The sequence below is a fragment of the Talpa occidentalis genome, unplaced genomic scaffold, assembly GCF_014898055.3.
Source record: "Talpa occidentalis isolate TD23 unplaced genomic scaffold, MPIMG_talOcc4v2.1 talOcc4.16, whole genome shotgun sequence".
NCBI lineage: Eukaryota > Metazoa > Chordata > Mammalia > Eulipotyphla > Talpidae > Talpa > Talpa occidentalis.
Window position 1 is genome coordinate 83,130,789 of NW_023601653.1, and position 14,046 is coordinate 83,144,834.

The 14,046-nt window shown below is 48.6% G+C and overlaps 1 protein-coding gene across 1 annotated transcript in view; it reads right to left on the reverse strand.

The window, feature by feature from the left end:
* LRIG3 (leucine rich repeats and immunoglobulin like domains 3) overlaps window positions 1–14,046 on the reverse strand; it is a 54,637-nt gene that overhangs the window by 5,437 nt on the left and 35,154 nt on the right. Inside the window, exons 12-19 of the mRNA XM_037513324.2 lie at window positions 13,670–13,750; window positions 12,438–12,509; window positions 8,829–8,900; window positions 7,936–8,099; window positions 5,248–5,568; window positions 3,322–3,603; window positions 1,707–2,159; window positions 512–670 (exon numbers count right to left, since the gene is read on the reverse strand). Coding sequence (XP_037369221.1) covers window positions 512–670; window positions 1,707–2,159; window positions 3,322–3,603; window positions 5,248–5,568; window positions 7,936–8,099; window positions 8,829–8,900; window positions 12,438–12,509; window positions 13,670–13,750 — 1,604 coding nt within the window. The remainder of the gene's footprint in view (window positions 1–511; window positions 671–1,706; window positions 2,160–3,321; window positions 3,604–5,247; window positions 5,569–7,935; window positions 8,100–8,828; window positions 8,901–12,437; window positions 12,510–13,669; window positions 13,751–14,046) is intronic.

The following is a 14,046-nucleotide window of genomic DNA, read 5'->3' on the forward strand; positions in this document are numbered from 1 at the left end:
GTGGCAAGCACTGCGGAGCTTCCTGTTATCGTTTTATTTAATTTTATAAAAATCTCCCAGGGAAGTGCTGTCACTGCCCAAAGACACACGGGAGGCAGATGTGGGTCTTGAACTAGGCCTTGGCTGTCCTGTGCTGCTGCCTCCCATCTTATCCTTGAGGCGGGAGCCAGAATTAGGCCTCTCTGATAGGCGGGTGCGTTAAGACCATGCGCAAAACCAGTAAACACCACTCCAACAAGGAGAACATTCAGGAGCGTAGAACATCTGCAATGTCCTGTTTCACAGAGGAGTTCAATTTTACTGTTACCTCTTCTGTTGTCAGAAACAAAGATTTTTCAGGTATTTAAAAGAAGGGCAAAAATCTATGTCATTTCACAGCTCTCCTAGGAAGCTCGGGCCGGGTCCTAAATAAATCAGTGTATCAATTTCTAGTGAAAAATACATCTCTGTTTGAGCCTTCCACACGCCGAGTGTGCAACAACGACAGCTCACCCGCCTTTTAAACACTTACCATTACTGTCGTGTTGTGATAAGAAAAATCCACCCCCTGAAGACGTGACAAACTGGTGGTGGCTCCCACTCTCGGAGGAGATGTACCCCTCCTGTCTGTCCGCCAGCGTGCCCTGGGATGACAAGTAGCTGGGGATATCCGCCGGCAAGTTGGTCTCATCTGTAATCAAGCAGCAGAATTTGTTTAACCAGGAGCGACAATGATTACCCACAGCCTCCCTGACGACCGCGATGCACTGTTCTGGTTTCTGCACGAGCCACACAAGCTACTCCCGCAAAACCATCTTGCCCGTGCAGGATGCAGGTAAGGCGGGGGCTCTGCTGTCACCCAAGTGTGGGCTGATTTCCTACTGCACTGGGTGTGAGCGGCCCCTTCCAACTTTCAAAATCAACCCATGTTTCAAAAGATAAGGGCTTGGGAATTTTCACGAACTAGTATTTAGTTCTTGAATTAAGCTTGATTTCTGCCACGTCCTGGCTCGATAGTATTCGTGGCTACAGAAGACTCCACAGAGTCAAGTCAGGGCCTCTCCCACCGAGAACCAGAGTCCCCTGTGGCAGCTGCAACGGCACCCCCCACAGCAGGACTCCGGCACCCATAGCAGAGAGTAGCCCCACCCCCAGGGATGCTCTTGGGGACTTCAGCACCCCATTGTGAAGAACATGGACTGTCCCTTTCACTCTGTCACCTGCCGTGTATTTCCCAGCCAATGGGATGCTCTATTCTCATGAGGTTTTTAACAAAAAGATTCAGGGGGCCTCCCTGGTGGTGCAGGGGTTAAGTCTCAGCACTGTGAAGCTATTTGCAGCCTCTGCAGCACGAGTTTGATCCCCAGCCAGGGAGCTACCCACATAGAGCAGTAGACCTCTCCTGTCTGCACACTGCTCCCCTCAGCAGTGGATTTCAGTGGATCTGCCTGTTCTGCTCCCCACTCTGTCTCTGGTGAATCCTCTCACCCCCCAGACCTCTGATCTGCACCCCAGCTCTTGCATGCATAAATAAATCAATCCTTTTTTTAAAAGATTCATTTCTACACGTCAGCTCTGAACTGGGCCAGGTGCTATTTTTAAGGAACCCTGTTTCTGCAGCTTGCAACAAATGAATCCCTCTGCTGACCCGGCCCCCGGCGGCCACGGCCGTTCCAGAAGAGAATGACCCAGCCAGCCCCTCGGCCACCCGCCCACCTGGCACGCACCGGTGTTGGTGACGCTGCAGTCCTCGCCGCGCCGCCGCGTGTGGTAGATGATGACCACCCACACGAGGGACGTGCCCACCACGCAGCAGACCACGGCGATGATGACCACGCCCACGGTGGCCCAGCCGTCGTCGCCCAGCGCACTGGCCGGCACCTGCGGGGCGTCGCAGGTGGGGCTGGGGATGACGCTGAGGTGCACGTGGCCGCGCTCGGTGCCCACCGTGTTGGACATCTCGCAGGTGTACCGCCCCGCGTCGCCCACGTCTGAGTCCACGATGATCAGAAGCTGGTTGCCCGCGGCGAAGAAGTGCCTCTCGGTGACCAGCAGCGGGCTGTCGTCCTTGGTCCAGTTCAGCCTGGGCGGGGGGCTGCCCCCCGCGATGCACTGCAGGACGGCCGTCTCCCCCTTGGTGACGGTGCGGTCCAGCAGGGGCCGCAGGAAGGACGGTGTCTCTGCAAAGACGGGGCTGGGTTTACGGCCCTGCAGGGAATGTGGCTTCGAGAGTCACCACACACCCCGCGTGGACACTGGCTCGAGTCAAAACTGCGGTTTCAACCTCCAGGACGCAACCTCCGGGGCCCGTGTCATTGTCCCGCTGTCACGTCTCACACTGTCAGTGGGAGATATTATTATTCCTTGATCTCAGCCCCCCTTACTCTTGACCGGGTTGTGGCATGGAGGGTGCAAAGATCACCTTGGACTTTTGAAAATAGGAAATGCACAGGAAGAGCTTCAAGCACAGTGTGTTGTTGCAGGAGAAAAAGAGCAGAATCTTGCATGTCTAGGCGGAACCTTCCCAGCGCTGATGCTGAGGTCTCGCTTTACATTTTGAACATAATTTACTTTCATGATTTGGTGTTAACAGATTATTTTTTAAAAATATTTTTATTTATTTATAAAATATTTATTTATAAAATATTTATATTATTTATATAATATTTTTATTTATTTATATAAGAGCTGGGGTGCAGGCCAGAGGTGCAGTGGATGAGAAGATTCACCAGAGACAGAGTGGGGAGCAGAACAGGGGGACCCACTGAAATCCACTGCTGAGGGGAGCAGCGGGGAGTCAGGAGAGGTCTGCTGTGCATGTGTGTAGCTCCCTGGTGGGGGATCGAACTCAGGCCTCAGTGGCTAGATAGATAGTGCCGAGACTTTAACCCCTGTGCCACCGGGGAGACCTGGTATGATTAACATAGGCACATGGTTACGACACATTTGTTTAGAAAATAGGCTGATTCTGAGAGTGGTCTGGCAGGTTGAGAAGGGAGCAGGTCTTTCCTGATCAGCTCATCTGTCTATTTTATAACATATTCTTTACAGGACGAGGAGAACGACTGCACGGTGGGAAGACAGACAGAAAGGGTGATTGCAAAGAGCAAAGGAATCAAAGCTTTTACTTTCCTCCCTCCCTGAACTCTGAGGCAGCAGCCCCCGCGGCCCCAGGCAGGCTCGCCACCCGCTCCCGCTCCTCAGCCGGCCGAGAGTCACTTGATCTCCCCGGGACAGGGCCTGCCCTGGGCTCCCCCGTCCAACTCCGGCACGGAGGGCCTTCGGAGGCGCCAGCATCTCTGAGCCTCACACACGTCACCGACTCGGGAAACAGGCACGCACCTAGGACAGTCAGGGTTGCATTTGCAGAAATGCTCCCCGCGCTGTTCTGCGCCGTGCAGCTGTAAACCCCGATGTCCTCTATCTTCACGTCCACGATGAAGAAGACGTCGTCCTCGGGCATCACGTGCATGCGCCGCTCCCGGGCCGCAGGGAAGTCCGTGCCCCCGTCCTTCTGCCAGGCTATCTGCGGGGCCGGGTGGCCCAGCGCGGCGCACTCCAGGCGGGCCATGGCCCCCGCGCGGATGGTCAGGTCCATGGGGGTCTTGGTGAAGGACGGAAGCACTGAGGGCAGAAAACCACCTGGCGTTAGTGCTGCGGAGTCCGGAGGCTCACTCTCTCACTCCCCTGCCTGTTTGTTTTAAAAGATTTATTTTATTTATTTAAGCACACAAGAGCTGGGGTGCAGGCCAGAGGTGTGGGGGGTGAAAGGATTCACCAGAGACAGAGTGGGGAGCAGAGCAGGTGGAGCCACTGAAATCCACTGCTGAGGGGGGCAGCGGGGAGACAGGAGAGGTCTGCTGTGCCATGTGGGTAGCTCCCTGGCCGGGGATTGAACTCACGCTGCGGAGGCTGCGGATAGCTTCACAGTGCTGAGACTTACCCCTGCACCACCAGGGAGGCCCCTGTTTGCTTTTCGATGCTTACAATTGTCCCTGATAGAAGGCGGGGGTTGTCTTCATTACAAGGCAAGGAAACTAAGGTTGGGATGGAGAGAGTAATTGACTCCCTCGAGGTCACAGAGATACAGAAATGATGGAATCAGGATAAAAACTGACCCTCAGTCTGAAGACCTTTCCATTTTCTGCTCACTAAGTATCCGAGAGATCATCAATTAATCTCTTTGTGATTGAACTAATCACTTCATCTGTTTTTTTTGATTTTTTTTTTTTAGTCTTTCCCGGCTCTAACAATCTATGGCTCTGGATGTGCATTGTGTCCTACCATTTTAAACTCAAAATTATTCCGTGTCAGGCCTCAGTGATCGCTTGCAGAATGAATGCATGAATCGATCAAATTCAAAACCTTTTACCATGGAAGAAACAAATCACAAAGTGGCAAGGATCCTGGTGTCACATGCATACCAGCCCGTAACACCAGTGATGGAATACTTTTATTAATAGTAGCTCTAAAACTTCCTGCATTTACTGAGCACTTACTTTACTCCTCAGTTCTTTTCACAAATTAATTTTTTTAAGATTTATTTATTTATTTATTTATTTATTTATTTATTTATTTATTTATACAAGAACCGGGATACAGGCCAGATGCATGGGAGGGTGAGAGGATTCACTAGAGACAGAGCAGGGAGCAGAACAGGCAGACTGACGGGATACACTGCTGAGGGGAGCAGCGGGCTTAACAGGAGAGGTCTGCCGCACCATGTGGGACCCTCACCGGCCGGGCGGGATCGAACCCATGCGGCAGAGGCTCTGGAGAGCCTCACAGCACTGCGCTCAACCGCCTGCGCCACCAGGGGAGGTCCCACAAATTATTTAATGGAATAATTATCACATCTCTAGGAGGGAGGTACTATTATACCTAATTGAAAGAGGTGCCAATGCGGGCACAGAGAGGCTGAGTAACTTGCCGAGGGCCACACAGCTACAGGTGCAAGTGGCAGGATTCAAACCCAGATGTGAGTTAAAGGCCAGGAGACTTTCAGCACTACATTTGATGACTGGGCCACGGGGACTCCTGAAAGGCAGAAAATGCCTGGTCTGTCCCTGTATGGTCCATGCCAAGCATGGTGTCCTCACCATGAAAACTGCTTAGATACAAACAAGCACGAATCTTCGCTCTGCAGAGTGAGTCACAGGGGAAGCAAGGGGAGAGGTCAGATGGGGAAAGGTGAGATGAGCAGTAAGAGGGAGCCAGGTGCTTTCTAAAAGCTGTCTTGGAAGGCAACAGGAAAATCACATCACATACTGTTCACGGTCAGCTTGGCTTTGACGGAGTAGGATGAGCCGAAGTGGTTGGAGATGACGCACTGGTACTTCCCTTCGCTGGCGAAGCCCACGCTGCGCAGGCGGAGGATGGTGGTGTACTCCATCACCTCGCCCCCCTGGGCCCGCAGGTGCGCGTAGTTCTCCATTTCCGCATCATGCAACAATTCATTGTCTTTTTTCCAAGCAAAAGTCATCGGGGAATCGCTGCTGCTAGCGGCCGAGCAGATAAAACTCAAATTGGAGCCTTTTATTGCCGACTGTGTTTCTGGCTGAACCGTGATCTGGGGCTTAGGAAAATCATCTGTCCAAAACAGAGAGGAGCAAACAAAGCAATTTGAAGGCTTGAGAGTCCAAAATCTACTCCGATTCGAACACCAAGGAACTCAAAACAAACAGCGGTTTAGGTTTTACCCTCTGTGTGTGTGAGACACAGATGGGCTGGCAGGCGCCGGGGGACAGGACACCCGGGGAGGGCGTTTACAGTTCGTGCATGTCAAGGAGAGGAGAGGGTCTTTCTCAACGGCTACTAACGGAGGGGAGGCTGTTGTTTTGGAACGAGAGCTTATGCTAGGCTGCCTGCGCTTTTTTAATATAAATATAAGAAGAAATCAGTCATGAAATTTCCAGGCTGACGGATCATCTTTACATGCTGCTATCAGGAATTGCAACTTCTCCCCCTGTTCTCCGCCAAGAGGCAGCAGTAGAATGAAAAACTCAAACAACAACAATAATAACATCAATAAAAACAGCAACTAATATCCTATTTACCAAAACCAGAATCTGTAGAAAGAGTTACTGCTTTTGGGCCTCCCCGGTGGCGCAGCGGTTGAGCGCTGGGTTGCGAAGCTGCCTGCGGCCTCTGCGGCGCCGGTTCAATCCCCGGCTGCTCCCCGGCCACCGGAGGAGGGTCCCCTATGGCGCACAGACCTCTCCTGCCGCCCGCTGCTCCCCTCAGCAGTGTACTTCGGTCCTTCTGCCTGCTCTGCTCCCCGCTCTGGCTCTGGTGAATTCTCTCACCCTCCCGCGCTTCTGACTGTACCCAGTGCTTGTATAAATAAATAAATAAATCTTAAAAAAAAAAATCTAACGATTAGAGAAATTAAAAAAAAAAAGAGTTACTGCTTTTTAGACAGAGCAGCGGGGAGACGTCTGGTTGTGGCAAGAACAGCATCTCCATGGGCTCCGGGAGACCCCGGCTTCCGTGCGGAGCCGTGAGCGACAACGGGCCGCGGCGCTAGCTGTCATTAGAGCTCAGCGACTCCTTCATCCAAGCCTTATTTTTAGTTCTCTGCTACTTTTTGGAAAAGTCACCTTTTTCAACTTCAGTTTCTCAGAGATGGTGTAAACCCAGAAAAAAACATCTTAAACATCTTACATTGACCAAAAAGCATTCTTTGGAAGCTCTGAAAAATTGTGTGTGTGTGTGTGTGCGTGCGTGCGCGTGTGTGTGCAGTGAGAAAGAGAGACAGAGAAAAGGGTGTGGGGTGTAGAGGATGCTGATAACTCCAGTGCCACTAACTTTCAGTGCCAGGCCTGTGTGTTGTGACCAGCCGTCTCTTCTGCACGATTATTCTAAAATACTCATCTGGTAAATCAACGTTCAGACTCAAAATGGAGGGAGTGCGAGAAATCGAGGCATCGTGTACACATGTCTGACAGCAACAGAGAGTTCACATCTTGGGACGAGAGAATTGTGAAATAAGAACCATGGGAAAGGAGTCGCTGAGGCCTTTCCAGAGGAAGGCCAGAAGCTTATTGAGATCCAAAAGCTACATCAGAAGTTTTATTTCTAGCACTGCTGGCACTGCTGAATGCTGCAACCTAAAAAAATTGTATTTTCTTTGTACTTAACTAAACAATCACAGGCAGAGCCGTTTTAAATAAAAATATAAAGCCAATGTAAACTAAGGTTTGGGAACGTCTTAGCACACAGGCTAAGATGTAGGACGATTTTTGATTTCATGTTTTATGCACACACGTTTATTGTTTACAGAGGCCTCCATGGCTGCTCGCAGTAAACGGCGGTCAGTGCACTGGACAGGAGACTGACCCAAGGAAATGAAAACCTGGAGTTTTGACTGAGAGCTGCGAAGGTGCTGGGCCAAGTTCAGAGAAGCCGATTTCCAATGCGGAGAATTTTCTCGGGTGCGAAAACAAGGGCCTACAATTTATTATATTAATAAATTCAAACTTTGTATCACCAGCGATGCTTTATCCAGCAACAGTTAAATTGTTAGCCGCCTAGAAAAATCGCTCGCTCCTCCTGTTTTCTCTTTTCACTCCCCGTGAACAGCATTTGCCCAGGGCCTGGGTGAGCGGAGCTGACTCTCCCAACAACGCCCGCCGAGCGGCAGGCAGAGCAGAGGGCAGCCATTCCACAGACGCAAAGACGGAGGTCTTGGGAATTTTAGATGAAGGGTTGAATCTACCCTCAAGTCTCCAGGACCCAATGTCACTCTCTTCCCACTGAACCACCCTGATGCCAAAAAAAGAAATTCTCATTTCCAAAATTTGAAAGAATCAGCGAACTCCAGAACCATTTTCATCGATCGACCCCAGCCAAGTGTAAGGTCTTCAAGAGGACATAAATTTATTCAAAATCATTTGGATAAATAAGAGAGAAAAAAAATCAGAGACGGAACGAAGGGGGTGCAGTCATTATACTCACCGCACACAAAGCCATCTGGGTTAACAGCAAAAATGCTTCTTCCTTTCAGCAGCTGAGGATGGGCACAACTAGCATTGACAAAGCTCTGAAAGTTGTTTTCCACCACCCACTGCGGGAGCCATTTCAGCTGGCAATCACACAAAAGGCTGGATGTATTTAAATGCCTGAGGAGAGTAATTACATTCAATTTGTTTTGTATGAAATGCAGATTTCCACAAGCAAACTAAACCCAAGCAAATATTAACAAACCAATGAATGCAGAAACCAAATACACACCCCCCAAGTAACAGAATTCCTACAGTCCCCGTGAAAATGCAAGAAATGCAACCAGCACAATTTTTTTTTTGCTGCTTTTGTCTTCTGGGGACAGACCTGCTGATCAAAATACCTTCCTCGGGCCTCCCTGGTGGCGCAGGGGTTAAGCACAACACTGTGAAGCTATCAGCAGCCTCTGCAGCATGAGTTCTAGCCCCGGCCAGGGAGCTACCCCCATGGCCCAGCAGACCTCTTTCAGTCACTCTGCCTGTTCTGCTCCCCACTCTGTCACTGGTGAATCCTCTCACCCCCACACCTCTGGCCTGCACCCCAGCTCTTGTATGCATAAATAACTAAATCTTTAAAAAAATACCTTCTGACTGAGCACTTGCTATGTTTAGGCCCTGTGAGGTATTAGTTACCACACATTTTAATTGAGATTTCATAACAGTAAAGAAGAAAAAAAAAAACTTTTTCCACAGAGGGTACAAATAACCGAGTGCTGTTGCTTTCTGGTAGAAAACTAAAGTCCTATTAGGAATATGCTAGACCCTTTCACAGGCACCTAATCTAGGGTGACAGAGGACAGTTCCCCCCTCGCTGCTTTGGAACTCTTGGGAAGAAAGAGGTGAGCTTACAGCTGCTGGAGTTTCTTCATCTGCGAGAAGGCGTTGCCTTGCAAGGACATGATGGCGTTGTCACTCAGGTCCCTGAAAGCAAGCAGAGCAGACGCGTCAGTGCCAGCTCCCGGCTCCCGTGTCCACCAGGAAAGGCTGGGGTCACCCACCAGACACTGGCTGCAGAAATGGACAGTGGGGGGGGGCTCCCTGGTGGCGCAGCGGTTGAGCGCTGGGTTGCGAGGCTGCTGGCAGCCTCTGCAGCGCCAGTTCGATCCCCGGCCACCAGCAAGGGTCCCACAAAAAAAAAAAAAAAAAAAAGAAATGGACAGTGGGCTTCCCCAGAAGACTCCTCTAGGAAGCGTGGGTGCAGAACAAGAGTGTTTGTGTGAGGGGTGGATTCTGTGATGGTGAGAAAGATTTGCTTTCTGTTACCAGGTATAGACTATTTGACTCCCAAGGGCCCAAGTTTCTGTGCTATTATTTCATTGCATTTCTCATTATTCACATGAGTTCCCATTAGTAACTTGTAAATACATAAGCAAAATTCCTCATTGTGCTTTGAAAAACCATCATGTATAGAGTATTTTCTGACAGGCACTATGTCAAGTGATTTACATACATTACTGCAGTTATGCCCAGAGCATGGCAGAAGGTGGTATTACCATCTTGCTCCGTGTCAAAGGGTCTATAAGGTTTGACACAACAGGTCTTCCCTGGTGGCACAAGGGGTTAAGCACAGCACTATGAAGCTGTTTGCAGCCTCTGCAGCACGAGTTCGATCCCTGGTCGGCCAGGGAGCTACCCACATGGCACAGCCGACCTCGCCTGTCACGCCCACTGCTCCCCTCAGCAGTGGATTTCAGTGAATTCGCCTGTTCTGCTCCCCACTCTGTCTCTGGTGAATCCTCTCACCTCCACACCTCTGGCCTGCACCCCAGCTCTTGTATGCATAAAATAAATCTTAAAAAAAAAGATTTGACACAACGATTTTCTGTTTCAAAACCTATATTCTTTTTCTCCACATCTTCGCCAACATTTGTTGTTGCTAGTTTTTTTAATATGTGCCATTCTCACTGGTGTGAGATGGTATCTCATGGTAGTTTTGATTTGCATTTCCCTGATTACAAGTGATGTTGAACATTTTTTCATATGCCTGCACTGTTGGTGGGAGTGCAAACTGGTCCAACCACTATGGAGAGCTGTGTGGAGATTTCTGGACCTACTAAACACAGAGCTTCCCTAGGATCCAGCAATTCCACTCCTAGGTATTTACCCAAAGGACACAGAAACACCAATTCCACAGAGCACCTGCACCCCTATGTTTATAGCAGCTCTATTTACAATAGCTAAGCTTTGGAAACAACCCAAATGCCCAAAAATAGATGACTGGATCAAGAAGATGTGGTCCATATACACCATGGAATATTACTCAGCATTCAAAAAAGATAAACACATGCAGTTTGCAGCAACATGGATGGCGCTGGAAGGGATCATGCTCAGCGAAATAAGCCAGAAAGAAAAAGAAAAATCCCGGATGGTCTCACTCATAGCAGGAATCTAGAAAACTTAAATAAGGGACCAGGAAAATGAATAACTATAAGAAAGAAAATATCAAAAGCAACAAACAACTATGAACCAGAGACACTCTATGGGGGGTGGGGGGCGGGGAGGGGAGGGATTGGGGTCAAAATAAGGGGGTTGCAATTGTATGGGGAATATAAAAATAAAATTTATTTAAAAACAACAACAAAAAAAACCTATATTCTTCCTCAGTAGCCTAGCCGACCACACCCAACTCACTATTGGACAGACAGTGAAATGTTCTGACAAGACAGACTTGCTCCAAAATGACAAACATCCCACATACTTCAGGCAGGACATTTATAAAAGGAGAGAATATTCTAGATCGATTTCTAACTTATAAGCAGTCTGAATTAAAGGAGCCTCCACAGCGACTGGCACTCTGTTCATCTTTACAGTATACAAAAGGGATTTTGGTGAGAAAAGTGGCGACAAAAGGCAGAATGAAGGCCCGAACACGGGCAGAGGGAGAGGTCAGGAGAGTCAAGGTTTAGAAAATGGAAGCAGAGGTTAACGCTCGCTGAGCCACTAATTCCACTTTCCCAGAAATGGACTGGGTCAGATGACAAACCCATTCTGGCTTGTTTCCCTTTGAAAATAATTTGTTTCAGTAAGTCCAGCAACTCCGGTCCGCCCTTCCAAATTCTGCTTTGCAGAATCTCTCGCCGGCGACCTGAGGGCCGCGGGAGCCCGGCTCGCAGCCCAACCACCCTCCGCTGGCCGGGAGTCAGACGATGACCCGGTGGTCCCGGGTACCCGCCAGCTGCGCCCTTCCGAGGCACAGCACGCACGAGGGAACGGGCTCAATGGCATTTTAAACAATAACTTCATTTGTCCAAGTTAGCAGATAGGAAGACGTGAGGCTGCGGGCACAGACTTGGCACCCCCGGTCAACAGCGGCTGGCGTGGGCAGTGCCCGAGCAGATGGACTCCTGTCAAGGCTTTAGTCCCTAAAAGCCATTTCTGAAATGGGTGCCCGGGTGATTGAGGAGGGTCGGGGCAGAGGCCGTGGAGGCAAGAGCAGGGTGACGCAGGGGCGGGGGGGGGGGACAGGCACCCCGGGGTGGAGGGCTGGTTCTGCCAGGACTGGCCGATGGGTTAGTGGCAAAGAGAAGGGACAGCGAAGTGGGGGGCATGGGAGGTACATTTTACAATGAAACAACAGCAACGACAAATTAACAGAAATTCCCAAAGCAGTGCTACAATGACCTGCTGCTGCCACACTTAAGGCCTGTGGGGATGGTCTTTTTTGATCTTTAAAATCAAAGTCATGTTCTTCCTGGAATCAATAAACACGTGGAGCCTCTACTTCTTAACTTAGAAATAAAGATGATCCATTAAATAGTGCTCTTGTGAAGATGAAATGCTACACTCGATATAAAAATGTGGCATGTTGCCTGAGACGTAGGGGGTGCACAATAAAAGGTAGTTTATTTTTATTTTTATTTATTTTTTTTTTTATTGGATTTTGATGTTTCACTGAGTCTGGGTCTGGAGAGAACATTTTTCTCATTCTCTTCTTTTTTTAAGCAGGATCATGACTCTTTGAAGAAGACCCCTCCCTAACCTCAGAATTAGTATGGAGAGGAGAAAAAAACTGAGATGGTAGACTAAAAAGAATTCCATAAAATCCATCTGAGATAGCCTCAAGAATGCCCAGGTGTCCGGTTGATACAAAACACTTCTTTGGTGCTTGGTTTTACCAAAGAGGTGTTTTGTATCATTCTATGGGTCATGTGCATATTAAGTTGTCCAATCCCATAACAAAAGGTAGTTTATTTTTAAATGGAACACATCATTATTTGAGAAAAACAACTACAGCGAAACCCAGAAATGATGTGTAGCGATATTCTTAAATGCAAAGGAAAATGTGCCCCTATGTACTCCTCCACAGAGATAAAGGGAGGGGAGAGAGAGAAGTCGATGCATAAATGTATTTACACTAGAAGAAACCAGCCGAATTATAATCTAACTCGTTTTCTCTTTCCCAACCCCTCCGCAGGCACCTTAGAGTATCGTGAGCGCATTCAACTCCCAGCTACTCACAGATGTTCCAACGCATCCAAACCAGTGAAGGCCTTTTTGGTAATAGATCGGATCCGGTTTCCCTGGAGTATTCTAGGGGGGAAAAATATATTTAAACAGTTAATAAAAGGCACACTGGAGTGGAATTCTTACGGTTTTAAATCCTTTGTGAATAATCCTATTTTCCTCAATGACACAACAGAGCCCATGAAAGCGCTCCCCTGCCGTCCGCGTCCGGACCAGAAGGCAACCTGGAGTCCAGGGATCTGGTGGACCCAGCGGCTCTTCAGTGAGTTACTCCTGCGACTCAATGAAAGCAGTGATTCTCAAAGTCTTCTTAGGAAGAGGTAAACATTTTGTTCCAAGTAAATTATATCTTAATTTTAATAAGTACATCATACAATGGGGGAGATTTTCTCTCTCCTCCCTCCAAGGGGGCAGCTTCATCAACGACAGAAACTTAGGGCTAAACATAACTTCATTTGAAAATCACACGCTTAAAACGCAGAATGTAGCCACCTGCAAGGATATTTTATGGCTAAATATTAGCATGTTTTTATCCTGGATAGCAAAGAGGCTGCTGTAGCTTCATCTGTAGACACAGGATCCCTTCATTTAAAAAATTCCTATGAGAAGAATGCAATTCTGAGAAGCTTCAAAATACTGAATTTAGTAAGTGCTCTAACTCTTACCCAGTGCTGATGGCAGGTGCCTAAGACCGAAAAAAATTTTAAATCCTTATCTAGATACTACTAAAAAGCCACCCTTCGTATTGATGAAAGCACTACACCCAGGGGAGGAAAGCTCACTAACACCACCTTGTATAAATGCACTCATCTGGGGAAATGATCAGGGGCAGCAACCAGACCAAGCTCCTATTTCTAAATTCTTTAAGATGTCAACTTGGGGCCTCCCTGGTGGCGCAAAGGATTAAGATGCAACCTACGAAGCTGTCTGCAGCCACTGCAGCACGAGTTCCATCCCCGGCCAGGGAGCTACCCACATGGCGCAGCAGACCTGTCCTGTCTGCGTGCTGCTCCCCTCAGCAGTGGGTTTCAGTGGATCCACCTGTTCTGCTCCCCACTCTGTCTCTGGGGAGACCTCTCAGCCCCACACCTCTGGCCTGTACCCCAGCTCTTGTGTGCGTAAATAAATAAATCTTTTTTTAAAAAAAGATGTCAATTTGGGAACTGACTTGAAGACTTCATGAAGACAAAATGGTCAGGTCCGAGAGTAAGGCAGATCATACTCACAGCCGCCTGAGTTTGTCGAGCCCAGAGAAAGCCCCATTCATGTCCTCAATAGTCCAGGAAATTTCATTGTTCTTCAGATCCCTAATTAAGAAAGGAAATATTATTGAAACCAGTATGAGGTACTCTACAATAAATGCAATCATTTTCTTTCGAGACACACTCAGGAATGGAGGCTCCCCACCCAGGAGGCATGAGATTTATAACTTCCTCCCAAACCCCCACATCATCTCTGCCTGTCACAAAACAACGGCGAACTCTTTCTCCAACACGCCTTTTACACCTCATCCCCCTCCCTCAATCACTTTTTAAACTTTTGCTTAAAATCAGGACAGTCGACTCTGGTGCTATTAATTCCCCTGTCGAGATGACCAAATTCT